Genomic DNA, 14180 nt, shown 5'->3' on the forward strand with positions numbered 1-14180 from the left:
GGTTATGATACTTTATATCAATTTTTTTGACCAACAATTAATACAAAGTAACCATCTGGCTGACTCATCATTTAACCTATTTCTATGTTTTCTAATTACTACTGATGCTTTAGAAAATAACCTCTCAGCAGGTACTGAAGTTGCAGGTATTGAGAGAAAATCACGGGCCATTTTCGATAAAATCGGATACTCTGTCTCATGCGTCCTCCACCAATCTAAAATGTCTTCCGAGCTGGCAGTTCTTGGTTTTCTCAGGTACTCCTCCAACTCGTCTATCACTAAGCCTTGAAGACAAGATCCAGATGACGTCGAGGGACATTCATAGAGTTTATCAAAGTCTATTACGTCTTCATCTTCATCACATACTTTATTTTCTTTTTCTGGTAATTCCAGAGATTTGTTCAGTGAGTGTAGATTTTTATATTCTTCATAAAGTTCATTGAACTTGCGCAGACTTTCTGTTTTAAGTTGCTTCCCCCACATTGTCAGGTCAAAAGTCTGAGCCTTATGCCTTGGGTCTAAAATTAAAGAAGTACAATAAATCCAGTTGCTCTTTTTGTAATGTTTAAGCATTTTGTCTCGAGCTGCTTGGAAAGCTAGAATGAGCCTTTCATCCACTTCAGATCGATTAGGTTTCTCATCTAACTGTTTTACCATAGATTCAATTTTATCTAGCAAAAGATTGAATGATACAATGACTAGCGGTAATGTAACATATTTGTCTCCACCAAGTTTTGTACTTAAAAGTTTAAAGTTTATTAGAAATTTATGTAATTTTTCGAGTACCTGCCATTCATTAGCTGTGATTTGAAAATCATTTAATTCGGTGACAGAACTGCACAATATGTCAATGCCCGCTCTCACTTTTAAACCAAATCCAATCATATCATGTGTGGAATTCCATCTCGTTGGACAGTCAAGAATGGCATTTAGATTTGATGGCACGCCAGCTGCTTCACAAGCAGACTGAAACTTCTTCTTCACTATCTCACTTCTTTTTATTTTACTGGAAACACTGCGTAACTTTGTTACAGATGTACGCGAGTCAGCAATATTTGGTGCAGATTCTTCATCTTCCTCATCCTCAGTTTCGTCTGCATAGTCTTCGTACTGCTGATCTTGCGCGTTAGTGTCAGACTCACAGTGTAATGCTAAGGTCTTTAATAAATCTTGTACACCAAGGTTTAAAATGTGAGCAAAGCACCGGAAATGTTGATTGTCTGAATCAAAGTGTGGCGGCAGCTGTTTGCCCAGTTCATACATAAATTTGGTATTTGCAGTTGCGTTGTCGACCGTGATACCTTGTATTTTATCAATTATGCCATATTCCAATAAACATTCATGGAAAATCGTTGCAATATCTTCCCCAGTATGTTGACCGCGTGATGGTATAAAATCAAGAACTACAGATTGATACTTCCATTCGTTGTCTATATAATGAATAGTAACCCCGTAGTAACTCCTACCAGCAATTGACGTCCACCCATCAATGGTAAAAGACATTTTAGATGATAATTGTTGAAGTCGTTCCTTGAGATTCAATTGGAGCTCTTCAAATCGCTCTTTGACTTTCCTTCTAAGTGTAGACCTTTTAGGAAACACCATATTAGGGCAAATACGTCGAAAATATACTTGTGTAGCTTCGTCATCGAAAAATGAGAAGGGAAGATATTTTTTCACCACCCAATCAACTGTAGCTGTCGTGATGTTGTCACTGCTGTTTTCCGACTGAAACAAAACAATAAATCTTGTGTTATTATTTAAAACATACAAGGTTTGAGCATATAAGAGGAGGAGGTATGTTGTTGTTAAATCGAGAAAATCGTTAAATTGATATTTGTTATATTAAGGTTGCACTGTACTGTAATTTACCAAAATAAAGTACTTAGTTGTTACTGGCCGATTAAATGAAAATATGGGTGTTTATAAAAAATATTTAAGACGATAATTACATACTTAATATGTCGCACCCCTAGATGAAAACACCACTAACTCAAAAATACTTACGTAAGTTAATGGCGTTTTTGAAAGTATCGCATGAATAGCTATGCAGAGTTAAAAAAATATTCTTACCTGTCCACTTCTTCCAGCGGTTACTAAAAAGCTTGTGATATCTCCACTTAATTTTGGTTTAACAGGAAGAAATATTTCTGATTCCTTTTTGTGGAAAGATATTAGATGTTTCCTTAAGCCTGAAGTGTTTCTGTTTTTCATTTTTATTTCAATCTTTTTATGTTGGCACAATTTACAGAAGGCAGTTTGGGATGCATGAATTATTTCGAAAAACTCTTCAAATTTGCTTTTGGGTCTTTTAGATCTGTGACTCAAACTCTCGTTACTCGGACTCGAATAATTTGAATCTTCGTCACTCATATTAAATTGTACACGTGATACGTTTTTAGAAAACAACAAGAATTAGTAAAAACAATTATTAAGTTAGACTCGAAGCACAGCTCAATCGGAAATGACTGGAATTAAAATAATTCCTTTATTTATAGTACGTTTCCTTGCTTTCTACCGCGCCGCCTCGCCACGTCCCGGCTCTATGAAAAGGATGCCGCCGCAAATCAAATAATGCCGCGTGCGGCGTACAAACACACACTAAATATTACCTACTTGTACAGACGCGACGCGTGAATAAAATATATATAAAGAATTAGTGAAAATCACTATTCTTTACATATAAGTGAATGTTTTGGCGTACATCTATACTAATATTATAAAGCTGAAGAGTTCGTTTGTATGTTTGATGACAGAAGTTTTAAAATAAATAAATAAGTCCTGAACGTCACTATACCTCCAAAGTTACTATTCCTCGTGGACGAAGTCGCGGGCACAGCTAGTAAATACTTACTCTCATCATCTCTCTCAGAGATATTCGGGCTGGTAAGTAATACAAAACTCTTATCGCAGGCTTTTTATTTTATTAGTAGGTAAGTACCTACGCTTTTTATATTATTTTATTAGTTTTGTAGAATTTTTTTACACGTTTCAAGTATATTTAAAAGTGGCTACAATATTTATTAAACGGGTGCGGGGTGATATTTGAACACTTTTTTGCTATTTTTTCTTGTAAAAACTTAAGAAATATAATGACTAAATGTACAATAATAGTACCTAAGTAATTAGTTTAAAACCATATAAGTAATCAATATTATAATATATACTTACTAGAATGAATTAATTTGACATCTACTACCTATCCTTACCATTTTATCCCAATCATAATACTACTTGCGTGATCAGTATAATGTATTCATTTTCATTCTAAGCACTCTGAAACTTATTTATTCTTTGGAACACCTGTAGGTACTCTTAAAATTCGAAATTATTTTGCACGAGTATACCTACGCCTACGCCCTATGGCGGCAATCAAATAGTGTCAAATGTTATGATTTCGGCGTGGCGGCAACGATTGTTTTAGATTTCAAAAGAAGCCGCCGGCGCGTGTATCGTAACCATGTACTTCCGAAAAGCGGCAAATTTCTTTGAGAAGTAAGTACAAAACCTTTGAAGCCGCATTATCAAAGTGCCGATGGTTAAAACATAACTATGCATGCACTCAGTTTGATTTTAATAGATAGGTCCAGTTTTTCATACCTATTCTTTGATACAGTTTTTTGCGTCTCATAGAATTTCTAAGCGTACCTACCTATACACCGAACTGTTACACCTAACTACTCAGTGAAATAGCGCTAAGTCCTAGCTGCAAGACGCAAGAGTCTTGCAGGCTATGTCTTGTTCTTGCTCAAGTCTTGCACGGTCAGTCTTGGTCTTGGTCTTGCTAAAAATACGCGGTCTTGTTCTTGGTCTTGGTCTTGCAAAAACGCAAGAACAAGACCAAGACTGCAAGACCAAGACTGAATTTGGGCAACACTAGTTCAGCTAGACTTGAACTCATATGTCTGTAACAGTCAGTGAATTGTAGTTCAACCCCGAGGTTATGAAATCTTTAAGGAAATAAAATGTACTTTTCTTCAGTAATGAGTAGAACCTTGGAAGTACACTTTTCTATATTAGCCAATTCGGTTACTATGACGAGTGCATCGTACCCAATCAGGTTGCGGAATACAACGGGTACGTTGCATTTGATTTTATAATTCAACTTACAATTTATATGTAAGATGGCAGTCATCTTTTACACGATCGTTTAATTCCATGAAATACTTCTCATAAATGTAACAGACTAGCACGCTTTCAATCTCAGTGTGTTGCTGATTTATCAATCGACGCATCGGGTTTGCGTCATTAAAGTACACTTATACTTTGATAGCTATTGCCTGTATTTCACTAGCTAGCCATTTTTGATACTCAATACAGTGGTAGAAAGTGTAGTATGGTAGCGACTCATCTCAGCTACGTTTCAAATAATAACCTACACTGTAAGCTACATGTTTCTGATAAAGTTTAGTGCGCGATTGTGATAGTTGAGACGATTATGGGAAATTCTCCAACAAACATTCGAAATTCACGTGAACCATAAATGGTACCCTATTTTGTTTGGGTGATTTTCGAATCGAAGCCACTTGTTACACTGGTCAGGTATTAGTTCACAAGCTTTGTCCGGTGTACAATCGAGCCTGTGAGTAAGCAATTCACCTTCGGTATAAAAAAAAAAAAAATGTACATATCTGTTACAAATATAGATTGTACATATACGTAAAGTAACTTGACGCTTTAGTAGTCAAGATAAATTTTCAATCCAACAGTAGTGAGTTTTGGCGCTCGAAAAATTCCTTGTGGAATCATCTGAATCGTCCGAATTGTCGATAAGATTTTTAGCAGATTCATGCAGCATGAGCAAATTAATACGTCCTTTCAGTAAATTTTCACGCCGGCTGATGTATAATGGTAAGACTCGATGCTGCTTACCGTGTTTTTTCAAGCAATTGAGTTTCCCAATTTTCAGAATATCATTCTTCTTGTTACCGAAAATTATCTACGCATGAAATTAAATACTTGATTGCAGTGTGGATAGGAAGAAACTCTATCGCTCTGATTTGCCGCTGGATGTCGCGCGGAAACGCGAACCCAGGCAAAACAGGTGTAAGCAAAATTACGAACATTAACAATTGCCTTTTTACTTCTAGCATTAGCCAGCAAATCTATCGACGACGAACCTACTCACGGTTGGTACTTGTTAAGGTTAACTAATATATTATCTATACTGATTAATGCCCAACTCGACAAGATTTGACGTGCTTTGTGACGTTGCATTCTGAATATCAAAGAATTTAGTATCAGCTTTCTCATACATGGAAATTGCCGATAGCGTGGTGTTGACTTCGAAATGTAAATATCGATGAAGTAATTCACCTAGTTTGTCCAACACTACGGTAGATACAGATTCAAGAACGTGTTTCAAATCATTGATTTCAAAGTTCGTAATCACTCCGCTGATTAAACGATTTTTGAATGCCGATTCTAAATAATCCCTTGAAGGCGAAGGACGAGTCTGATGCGAACTATCTCGAATTAAAATTTGAGGATTTAACACAGCTTGTTGACGTAATATCTGAATACGATAAGTGTGCGTGTACAACTAAGAGTTAAGAATATATCTGGATACGAGAAGTATGCGTGTATGAGTAAGAGTATCAGCGTCCAGCTATTTACGTAAGCGGTTGCGAGCAAGCAGTCAGTACTGTACTCGCCGGCCTACAAGTAAGATGGTTACCTGGCCTTGACTGTAATCGAGTACGAGTTGATTAAACGTATGTCTGTTTACATTGTATAGTTGCTTGTGTATTGATTTACAGTCCTCTACCTCGTGATACACCACAGTTAAGATGTTAATTTGAGAATAAGGGTCTGTATCTTCCGCTTATCACTGAAATTAGTTTTCCGATCTTTGTACAAGTTTTTCAAGGTTTTTAGAACGTTCAAACTAGTTCCATTCCAATACAAAGCACGTTCTTTGTAAAAGTCCGTGGTTAGCTGCTGTTACGCGATGTCTAATTCGGCAAATGTTACATGAATCCCATTATATTAGTTTGCCATTGTTGTTTATAACTTACAAAAGTTTTAAGCTGATGACTATCCACAATGAATCTTCTGCAATTACATGTTTATTGAACAGTGTCTGATAATTACAACGAAATATTAAAACACTGCAATATTCGAAACTTAATTGAATACTCACAGCTATTCTTCCCGATGTGAATTACTAATAATATCGTAATTTTCGTTCACTGCTCTTTCCAGGAGATATTTAGCTACAGTAGAACGACTTTGGCAAAACAATTATGTCCGCGACCATTCGATGGCTTGAAATTTTAAAACTTCTGGAGTCCGTAATTCTATACAAGGTAGGCAATCTAGCGACTCTTGTAAGTAGTGAATTGTAACACTTTTGTCAATAATGAGAAAAAATATAATCCTAGTATGCTGCTGCACGCTGATCGGAAATGTAAGTATCCTATGGATCGTGATCTAATCGTATTGCTGCAAATGATCTTCTTATAGCAAGCTCGGCAAGCATTTAGAAGGAGAGACGTGTGGAAAAATCTATGCTCACCCCGAAATAGATCACAACTGTACTACTGATAGAGGTTTAAATTGTAGCAATACATTCGATCGTTAAACTGATTTTCTGAATATAAGGTGGTTTCGGCGACGCAGCTTATATTTATATGTTCTGTAACGTGGCATTATTTGTGCGCGTTCCAAACGACTCCCCGAACCCTAGGCGGAACCTAAAATTAGGGATTTCGCGATAGGATCGCTTATAGTAATTTCGAAACAGAGCGCCAAGACGAGAGTCACGCATGTGATGCTCTGAGAGAGGATACTTTACGGGCTAGTGAATAAGACTTCTCAGGATTATTTATTTTTTTTTTTTGTTTAGAGAAAATGCGATACCGTACACGGGATCGGCGGCAGATTCAACAGCGTTATAGGACCACAGTGGCAGAGGATCGCGACGAGAGGAGGGCCTCACACGAATCTACGGAGAGAGCGCCAACGTAGAGCTCTGCCGCGAAGGAAACCAAGGCGAACGAGACTCCCGTTGTTGGCCGGCGAACCGTAGCCTCTTCTCCCTAATCTGACGTTATGGAACCTCGCGAAGTCGTTACCACGCCACTGCCGAAAGATGGAACACCGGAGAACCAGACAGCCAACCAGCGCTCCGCGACAGCGGAAGTCAACGATAGCGATGAGTTAGGCTATAAGAATTTCGTGAGACGAAAATCAATTGGATCGGGAGAATTTTTCGCGACTGATACAGCCTATGTTCGAAGCATTTGCGAATTTCAGGTCTGATCAGCGAAGCTCTTGACTTGAGTCCTGGCGATAGCTCGTGATAGTTGCGTTTGAGTTTTGTAATGAAAAAGAAAATTATTTGGAGTGCATCATGGCGGAGACAGGAGTAGGAGGCTTTTTGTTGTGGTTGCGAAGCGGTAAGCGCTCAGCTTAGCGGAGCGATTTGTTAACTTTGGGTAATCGCGAATACGGATCGAGTTCGGATGCGTCGCGATAAGCGTCATCAGATTAACATTAAGAAGAGTGTAATGACAGCTAATAATTAGAGTTGCGATTAGCACTGTAGTGGAATTGAGGAGGATCGCGGTTAGCGCGTCGAACAGGATTTTGTTTTTAGTTTTTTTTTGTCCTATTGCTTATTATTGAGAATGCGACAAGCGCAAGTAGGCTTAAGGTTTCTTATATAGTTGGTTTTCCTCAATTCTGTTTATGTTCGCTATTTGATAGCTCGTAGTTCGACCGAACCGCGTGGAAGGTGTGGGTCGCTGAAGTGAAAGATGAGTTTTGTGGTTTTGAGTTTATTTTTACATCTTATTTATTTTATTTACATATGTACAGTTAAAGTGAAGGTTGCCAAGTGATAATAGGAATGGTTTTTGTCCTTTTAAATTGCGGTGGAGGCTGCAGTGAGGATGTCGGCCGTCGAGGGGGGTCAGTCTCAGTCCTAGGTGGCGGCGTGTACCGGCTCTCTGGAGAGCTTGGTGGTGTCGGGGGACGGCGGTTCTCAGCCGTCTTTACAGGAGACTCCCACTCACTGTCGGTCGTCTGGGTGGCAGTCGACACAAACGAGCGCTGCGGCTCGGGAAATGGGGAGACTGGAGCTGGGATGCGTCTGTGGTAGCTTGGTGAAGTCAGTCGAGCTCTCCGGACATCCCACAAGGAAAGTAACACGGCTGGAGGTCTGGTGAGAGGCCGTGACGGGATCTCGATAGGATGCAGTATCCAAGGAACTGGCGGGTTTGAAGCTGATGTGTTTGTCAGTGGGCTGGCCGCAGCCAGATAAACAGGATCCGTCATGCAATTGGTCTGCTGTCCGGTCTGTCTTATAAAGTGTCGTCGTAGCGTCAGTCAAACGTCGTAGCGTCAGTCAAACGTTGTAGCGTCAGTCAAACGTCGGCGTAGCGTTGAAGAGCAGGTACGGCGTGGCGTTGAAGCGTCAGCGTCGGTAGGGTTTGTCAGGACGAGGTGAACCCGAAGTGTCCTGCCGATCGGTCTGATCGGCCGTCTCTTATTGCAGCCTCGGTTGGTCTTTGGCAGCGGGAGACCACGTTAGTTGATTACGCAACGCGCTCGGCTGCGTGGGTGGCGTGAGCGACGCGCGTGACGTCACACTTTCTTCTGGGTCGCGTGATTGGAAAGTGTGCAAGGCTGGTTGTCTCGCGTGGGTTGGAAGGCGCGCGACCAACGAGTTGCGTTCACAATGTTGTTGTGAACAGTTTATAATTTTATTTTGTTCATTTCGAGCTCGCGAGGAGTGAATTTGGAATTATTTGTTTTTTTTTGTTTTTGTATCATCGTTGTCGTAAAATATATTATTTCATTTTATTTTTGTTAAATAGCATGTTGTTGTCGAGTGTCTCTCTCTCTCTCTCCAAGAATCACCTCTCCCCTCTCCACGGTACTGAGCTACCGAGTTGATTCCCGAGGTCTACCGAATTAACGATTTCGAAGCGTGTTAATCATGCCAGGCGCCCAACAGAATCTTGCAATATTTTTTGTAAGATCTAATAATTTTTCCAGTATACATCGCGGGCTGCCAAATTATTGTGTACGCGGTAATTTCTCGGTCATTTCTCCGAGTGGCCGAAGGACAATAAAAACCCACGTCACGGTTCAAACGTGCCAGGTATGTTGGAGTGGTGCGGGTATGTTCAAATCTTGTACTGCTCAGGATTTTTTTTGGTAGGAATTCTGAATTGCTTTGATATTCATGGTCTTTGTGCTAGTGCTTAGGATGCTTGCGACAAAATCGCTGCATTTATGGAGGTCAGATGCGGTTCAACTGCGTTTGCTGATAATCTGTGAACTATGAAGCAGACATTTGGCGATTGCAATACAATGTATTGACACAAATAATCTTTTTACTGTGCGATCGCAGTGTGAATTCATTGCTATAATGAATGGGTATGAAAGCGGTTAACTGAGTCAGTGTATATACAGGGTGTCCCTAAATTGAGGGACACGGACCAGCCAGCGTGATACCCGACTGAAATGCAACCGAGAATTTCTTTACCGGAAGCTCGTCCGACGCATAGTTTTTGAATTATAAGCGATAGCGTTAGGCCAATCAGAGTGCACCATTTCATCTGGATTTGCCGCCACGGAAATTGCTGTTTTGTTCGTCTGGGTGAATTATTATTATTCGGTTACAAATTAAATATCGGCACCTCCCCTCTCTCGCTGTTGAACCCCTTCTCGAGCGCTCACCTCGGTATTGTTGCCGCGGCACACGCTGCCGGCCGCACACCCACGGACGCACACTCGTGTGTGTGAAACATAAGCGAATACCCAGCTACACAATACTACGAAACACACATCTACGAGTGAAAATAAAAATAAATCTCCAAATAAATCTGCGGATTCAAGATTTAATGTTATAAAACACTTCCAATCATCGATGTATGCATAAAACTAGAGATTTTAGATGATTGATATGCCGTTCGGGTTCATAATTAGTCATTCAATCAATCTGAATTATGCTTTCCGAACATTTTTTGTGTCTTTGCAACATAACTTTTCCACTAGTTTGAAATTCATCATTGACATCCGATTTTTCAATAATGCGAGGGAACAACAACTCGCTGAATTGACGTGTCAATAGGTTTGTAAATCAATTACGATTCACCTGAGTTAACACAAAATAACTGAATAAATGAGAATTCACTGAATCACTAAAAATGATAACTGACATCATGAGAATTATTTGAGATATAACTGAATTAGGAAGAGTTGTAATAAGTCAAGTTACTTTGAATAACTTTAAATTCGTGCCAAAATTTTATTTTTAGAGAGAAAAATAATTAAATTCAAATAAAAAAGTAATTTTAAATCCAGAAGAAGAAAATTTCCAAATACCTGAATTCAAATGAAGCAATTTGAATTTAATAAATCTATCCGAATTTAAGGAAAAATAATAATTATTATTTGGACCAAAATATTTTGAATAAGACTATGAATTATCAAAATATCTCTTCTGATATTAAGACTACACGCAGAAATTTACCAAATCAATTAATTTTTACCAATTCAATCGAGCCGTGCCCGATTATTTTGTTGAAATCGATTAATCGATACATCGATTATTCTCAGATAAGTGGCCATCACTAGCATTGATCTCAACAATTTCAACGTTACTTGCCACTCCAGACCCACATTGAATCGACGAGGAAATAACTGGGAATTTGAATGACACCGTATTTTTTTGAGTTGAATTAATTGAATTTATTTATGTAATTCGACTTCATTTTTCTGGTCCAAATAATAATTATTATTTTTCCTTAAATTCGGATAGATTTATTCAATTCAAATTGCTTCATTTGAATTCAGGTATTTGGAAATTTTCTTCTTCTGGATTTAAAATTACTTTTTTATTTGAATTTAATTATTTTTCTCTCTAAAAATAAAATTTTGGCACGAATTTAAAGTTATTCAAAGTAACTTGACTTATTACAACTCTTCCTAATTCAGTTATATCTCAAATAATTCTCATGATGTCAGTTATCATTTTTAGTGATTCAGTGAATTCTCATTTATTCAGTTATTTTGTGTTAACTCAGGTGAATCGTAATTGATTTACAAACCTATTGACACGTCAATTCAGCGAGTTGTTGTTCCCTCGCATTATTGAAAAATCGGATGTCAATGATGAATTTCAAACTAGTGGAAAAGTTATGTTGCAAAGACACAAAAAATGTTCGGAAAGCATAATTCAGATTGATTGAATGACTAATTATGAACCCGAACGGCATATCAATCATCTAAAATCTCTAGTTTTATGCATACATCGATGATTGGAAGTGTTTTATAACATTAAATCTTGAATCCGCAGATTTATTTGGAGATTTATTTTTATTTTCACTCGTAGATGTGTGTTTCGTAGTATTGTGTAGCTGGGTATTCGCTTATGTTTCACACACACGAGTGTGCGTCCGTGGGTGTGCGGCCGGCAGCGTGTGCCGCGGCAACAATACCGAGGTGAGCGCTCGAGAAGGGGTTCAACAGCGAGAGAGGGGAGGTGCCGATATTTAATTTGTAACCGAATAATAATAATTCACCCAGACGAACAAAACAGCAATTTCCGTGGCGGCAAATCCAGATGAAATGGTGCACTCTGATTGGCCTAACGCTATCGCTTATAATTCAAAAACTATGCGTCGGACGAGCTTCCGGTAAAGAAATTCTCGGTTGCATTTCAGTCGGGTATCACGCTGGCTGGTCCGTGTCCCTCAATTTAGGGACACCCTGTATATATATAGCATTGGATTGGAATCAATTTGGCCTTTGTGTCGGGAAAATTAGGCTTTATGTAATCGTAATGAAAAACGTACACGAAAATTTTCGATGAGTCTAGAATTGCTGCGCTAGTGTATATCAGCCTATTAAAGCAAACTCTGACACAATTCATTTCTACAATAACCATATCCGTGAAAGTTTGCCGTAGCAATAAGCGTTCTCGCATCACGTCTCCCCTCCTATTTTGTGAATAATTTGGCACATTTGTGACGGTTGAGATTGTGCAAACTTTGAAATTCTATACACTCTTATTAATTTCGAACCTAAACCCAAGCATTGCTTCAAATTTCTGTAATGTAACATATATTTCGTTTTGGGATAAAGAATGGTGGTGGGTTCAGCGTTTTTACCACCTAGAGGTGTGAAAAGCTCTAGAAAAAGAGGCAAATTTTTGTTATCCTCATGAATCTCTACCAAATAGTCTAAATCAATCTGCACGAAGAAACATATTGATAGATTTTCCAGGTAGGTTATTATATTGATGAGATCATGCTCCCACTCGAACGAGCCGATCCATATGGATTATTAACATCAAAATACATGAGATATGATTCTGTGTTACTTAGATCGAAATCTTTGCCCATGAATCTGTTATTAACCAGGGCGTGACGATTAGAGCATTGCGCTAAGCCGCCCTTAACTCCTCTTTCAATAAATAATAACACTTCAATATCGTTTGAAATTAGAATATTTACTTAAGTATGCTTAACCATCGCGTCAAAATTTGCCCCGGTTCAGTAAACTAGTGCAGTGGATTTAAATCATATGTTTTGTAACAGCTAGCCCCAAAATTTTGAAAAATATCTGAAAGTAAAAATCACCAATCTTCAAATATAAATCAGAATACGCCCCCAATAACTCAAAATTGAATTTCTCCCGAACACTTTGAGCGTGCTCATAATCGGCGTCTGTAATGTTTGAGTTGGTGGAGTGTAACTGAAAATGTTTCTCTGCAGGCAATTGCGTTTTGTCAAGTTTCTCCCAACAATCGACGTATTCGTAGGGAAAAACACCTTTGCGGGTCATTAAAATAAAGTATGCGAGATTATCGTAAAATTTACATGTTATATGTTTGTCACCATCATTTAAATACGACGATAGTTTATCAATACTACTAGCCATAAATCGAAACAAATCAATAAATCTCAAGCTCATCGTCGTTCCATCGACTCGCTTCGTGAAGGATATTTATTGCTCCTTATTTACGGGCAGCAGTGCAACTTCACCCGGGAAAGTTAAAGCGAGAAATTTAATCAAAAGTTTGAATCGTAACCGGTCAAATTGTGAAACATTATTGGAATTATTGGCTACTTTTTGGAATTCAAATTTCACCCTTTATGAACAGAACCTCGTTCTTTGCCTGGGAAGTGACACTGACCGTGACACTTTTTATTCCCTAGGGTAAACGGCTTTTTACAAATACAACAATATTTTGCACACATATGACGATCACGTTGCACTTAGGTAAGACCCACTATCGGAATTATATTTCCATGCGTGACTCTACAAGTAGTAGTATTCAAGAATTGCCAAGTCTTTAAGCTGTTGCATGAACCAATCTATACAATCGGTACCGCGTCTACGGTGGAACTCCGATAAAGCCTCATCGTACGAGCAATGTACGTAATTTTCGAGGAAATTTTCTGGACATATATTTTTTCCACGTTGCATTTTGACCATACATCACATGGTGTGTCACCTCATCAGTGATTCACCAGTTATCAGACACCTTGTTCATGACACTCGACGAAGAAGCAGTTTGATGAAAAAATGGCGCGCGTTGCACCTACTATTGGCGATTGGCAGAAAAGTCTTTTGAGAAAATTCTCTCGGTACATAATTTTCCCAGGTTACATTTCGACCACACACCAGATGACGTGTCGCATCATCGGTGATTCACCAGTTAACAGGCACTTTCTTTATGACACTCGGCGAAGAAGCGGCTTCAGGAAAAAATTGTACGCGTCGCATCTGCTACTGGCGATTGGTCCCACACAGCAAAAATACGTCCAAAGTACGTCTTTCGGACATCTCGACAATTGAGTCCCATGGGACTCCCATACGCTCTTATATGTCCGCTACGCTTACCGGAATGGGACAGTCTCACTGACGTCATTACGACATCCAAAGGTTTGCTTATAAGCCATATCCCCAGGACGTCTCTTGGACTGCTAACGCAGTAGAGTGGAGATATCGATAAGACATTATCGAGACTGCATTAAGACGCCCCTAAGATATTGTTAAGACTATATAAAGTTGGTATTGACACGATGTTCAGACTGGATAGAGACGTCCATGGAATATCATTGAGACTACAAAAAGACGCTTACGGTTAGATATTTAGACTGGACGAGACGTCCATTGGACTTAATCCGGATTGTATTAAGACGTCCATGGAACATCAT

The 14180-nt window shown here is 38.9% G+C and overlaps 2 protein-coding genes across 3 annotated transcripts in view; both read right to left on the minus strand.

Moving 5' to 3' along the window:
- Positions 1-14180, minus strand: part of LOC138190738 (two pore potassium channel protein sup-9-like) — a 1051447-nt gene that overhangs the window by 385533 nt on the left and 651734 nt on the right. The gene's annotated exons all lie outside the window — the stretch shown is intronic.
- On the minus strand, positions 20-1724 carry LOC138190682 (uncharacterized). Its single transcript, XM_069134622.1, has 2 exons — positions 787-1724; positions 20-518 (listed from the first exon to the last, which is right to left on the minus strand). The coding sequence occupies exons 1-2, from the start codon at positions 1603-1605 to the stop codon at positions 486-488; spliced, it is 852 nt and encodes a 283-aa protein (XP_068990723.1). The 5' UTR covers positions 1606-1724; the 3' UTR covers positions 20-485.

The sequence above is a fragment of the Neodiprion pinetum genome, chromosome 1, assembly GCF_021155775.2.
Source record: "Neodiprion pinetum isolate iyNeoPine1 chromosome 1, iyNeoPine1.2, whole genome shotgun sequence".
NCBI classification, from domain to species: domain Eukaryota; kingdom Metazoa; phylum Arthropoda; class Insecta; order Hymenoptera; family Diprionidae; genus Neodiprion; species Neodiprion pinetum.

Excerpts from the sequence above, each read along its gene's own strand:
- LOC138190682 (XM_069134622.1), bottom strand. The coding sequence starts at position 1,605 with ATGGTGTTTCCTAAAAGGTCTACACTTAGAAGGAAAGTCAAAGAGCGA. Across the intron at positions 519-786 it reads TCACAGCTAATGAATGGCAG|ACCCAAGGCATAAGGCTCAG; the intron begins GTACTCGAAAAA and ends CTTTAATTTTAG.